The 2,173-nt window shown below is 48.7% G+C and overlaps 2 protein-coding genes across 2 annotated transcripts; both read right to left on the bottom strand.

The window, feature by feature from the left end:
- Nucleotides 1–58: 58 nt before the first annotated feature.
- PPTG_17302 (hypothetical protein) lies at nucleotides 59–1,000 on the bottom strand (the record flags this gene model as incomplete). The annotated part of the gene is made up of 4 exons (XM_008915504.1): nucleotides 59–86; nucleotides 145–224; nucleotides 292–900; nucleotides 956–1,000. 4 exons carry the CDS (start codon nucleotides 998–1,000, stop codon nucleotides 59–61), a joined length of 762 nt encoding a protein of 253 aa, XP_008913752.1.
- Nucleotides 1,001–1,669: 669 nt separating this feature from the next.
- Nucleotides 1,670–2,101, bottom strand: PPTG_17301 (hypothetical protein; the record flags this gene model as incomplete). Its single annotated transcript, XM_008915503.1, has 1 exon — nucleotides 1,670–2,101. The coding sequence occupies one exon, from the start codon at nucleotides 2,099–2,101 to the stop codon at nucleotides 1,751–1,753; it is 351 nt and encodes a 116-aa protein (XP_008913751.1). The 3' UTR covers nucleotides 1,670–1,750.
- Between the last annotated feature and the right edge of the window lie 72 nt (nucleotides 2,102–2,173).

Raw genomic sequence — 2,173 nt, 5'->3', positions numbered from 1 at the left:
CAGCTCTTGAATTGGTCGAGCAACACACGCTGAGACGTGCTCTCTAAAACCAGGTTCTCTACAGCTCTCCGCGGCGCCTTCTTCTTCTACATATTCAACAACAATATTTAGTAACTGAAGCAATATCGTAATAAATAATCCGACAGACAAACCTTCGGAGGGACTTTGATCGGCGACATGGGCAGTGTCCACGCTGGCTCAAAACTGGAAGCTCCGTTCACTCTCTAAATCATGACAAACGCATACGTTAGGAGTGATAAACACCATCTACAGCATAGTTATGCTACATACCAGTTCTTGTGGATGCACGGCTACCGTCTCACTGTCGATACGAGCGAAGTCCTCCGGCATCTGGTGTGCGATGTGGTTCACTTTGTCTGCGAGCTGGCCTCTCTTTTCTCGCAGAAGCCGTCGCTCATCCACGGAAGCTGGAGAGCGTATTTTTGCGGGATCAACCGGGCCGAGCTCGGTGCTGTGGTGTGTGAGCTGGAGACGTAGCGAGTCTTTGAAGGACGCTGGGTCTTCTACATATCCTGCTGGTCGTTTCCACCAGTTTTCAAGACGATCGACCTTGGGAATGTCGCGAAGACGTTCAATCTCGGACGGCTCAAACTTGAGACTCTCCAGACGTTTATCATGTTGTCTTCGAGCGACTAATGCTGCCTTGGTGGGTGAGCCACTGCACGTCGCTCGAGGGTGATAATGCTGAGGAGGAAGATCCAGTTCTTGCTGTCTTGGGCTACAAACTAACGCTCCACTGGGGCGGTGGGAGTCCCGATAGAGTCTTTCCGAACGTGCAAACTTCTTGTCATTCGACAATGGTGGCTCCATAGCGAACGACAATGCTCGACGGTCCTGCTTCCGTGCCTCCAAGAGCTCAGTGCGTGTAGTAACATCCGGCTATCACAACGAGTTAGTGTCACTACGTGACCTCGTACAAAGCTCAACAACTCACTGTTCGGAGCCAGTCGGGTGCAATCTTGACATCCACTGTTGCCATGTTCAAACGCTAAGTGGGACACGATAGATTGATCAATGCACGATATCGTTTGAATTCGGCAAGGTTGAAATCAATGTGGTTATCTGCAACAATCCTTGGTGCTACCGACATGCACGCCCAGTCCGCGAGGAAACGCCGTAAAAATAGTCTGGTGAAGTAAAATGAGACTCCAACCGAGGGTTATTCAGCGGAACGAAGCAGCTTTACGCAAAGGCTTTGAAGTACGTTGGGCATGGACGATGTGCATCGCATAGGGCACGGTAGCGTTGTTTCCTATGCACCGTTGAATACTGCACGCAAATTCATCAACAAGTTGACGCAGCTATGGAAAAAGATCTGAAATTGAAGTGGGGTAAATAGCGCCAAGAATTCGCACACTATGGTGGCTCTGTATCCGACGCAGAAGCTCGAAATGATGCACTTCCAGTCAGCGCAGCACGAGCTTTAGCAACTCTATACTGTGCTACTTGTTTGTGATACTTCATCCTGATGTAGTTGCACACACACACACAAAGGATGAACTCCAGTTCGTTTTTAAAAACTAGATTGGCACCGAAGTGGTGTTCAATCAAGTTGGAGTGCCTTCAGCGTACTCCAATGCACCATTGTCTAACACTGTGTTGAGAGGAAGTTACATGGAAGGGAACTGACTGGAGAAAAAAAATCATTGGGATTTACTCATGAATTTTATTTGTTTGCTCTTTTTTCTTGACTATTATAGTCTTTACCTCTTACCGCTCATGGTGACTTCTAGTCTTTGCTCGAAAGCGTGCACTCAGGTGTAATGAGAGCTTCTTGAAAAACGCTTGCCACCGTCTCCAAGTCTCCGAGTATCTTCAGCATCGGGGTCAAAAGATCGGCTTTGGATTGTAGAAGTGTAACACGACTTGAGTCGCTGTCCCACTCGAAATGCACCACGCCCTGCGTCACAAGCTGTTGACCCTGCAACATTGATGCAAATCGTGACCGCTTCTTGTTGTGAATCAGATGTGGGAACGCCAAGCGGATAGCGTTTGCTGTAATGGTGACTTCAACACGGGTGCTTGCGATGATTGAGTCTCTTGGTCCAGTTTCAAGCCGTGACACGCTGGGCGACTCCATGGAATCGCCTCAAGACGGCGCTGCAGGCTACAAGTACAGCGCAGTCTAGTAAGCAAATTAGAGTTGTCTACA

The sequence above is a fragment of the Phytophthora parasitica genome (genome assembly GCF_000247585.1).
Source record: "Phytophthora parasitica INRA-310 unplaced genomic scaffold supercont2.71, whole genome shotgun sequence".
Taxonomy (NCBI): Eukaryota; Oomycota; class Peronosporomycetes; order Peronosporales; family Peronosporaceae; genus Phytophthora; species Phytophthora nicotianae.
The sequence above is the reverse complement of the archived record's forward strand: the minus strand, read 5'-3'. Positions and strand labels throughout refer to the sequence as shown.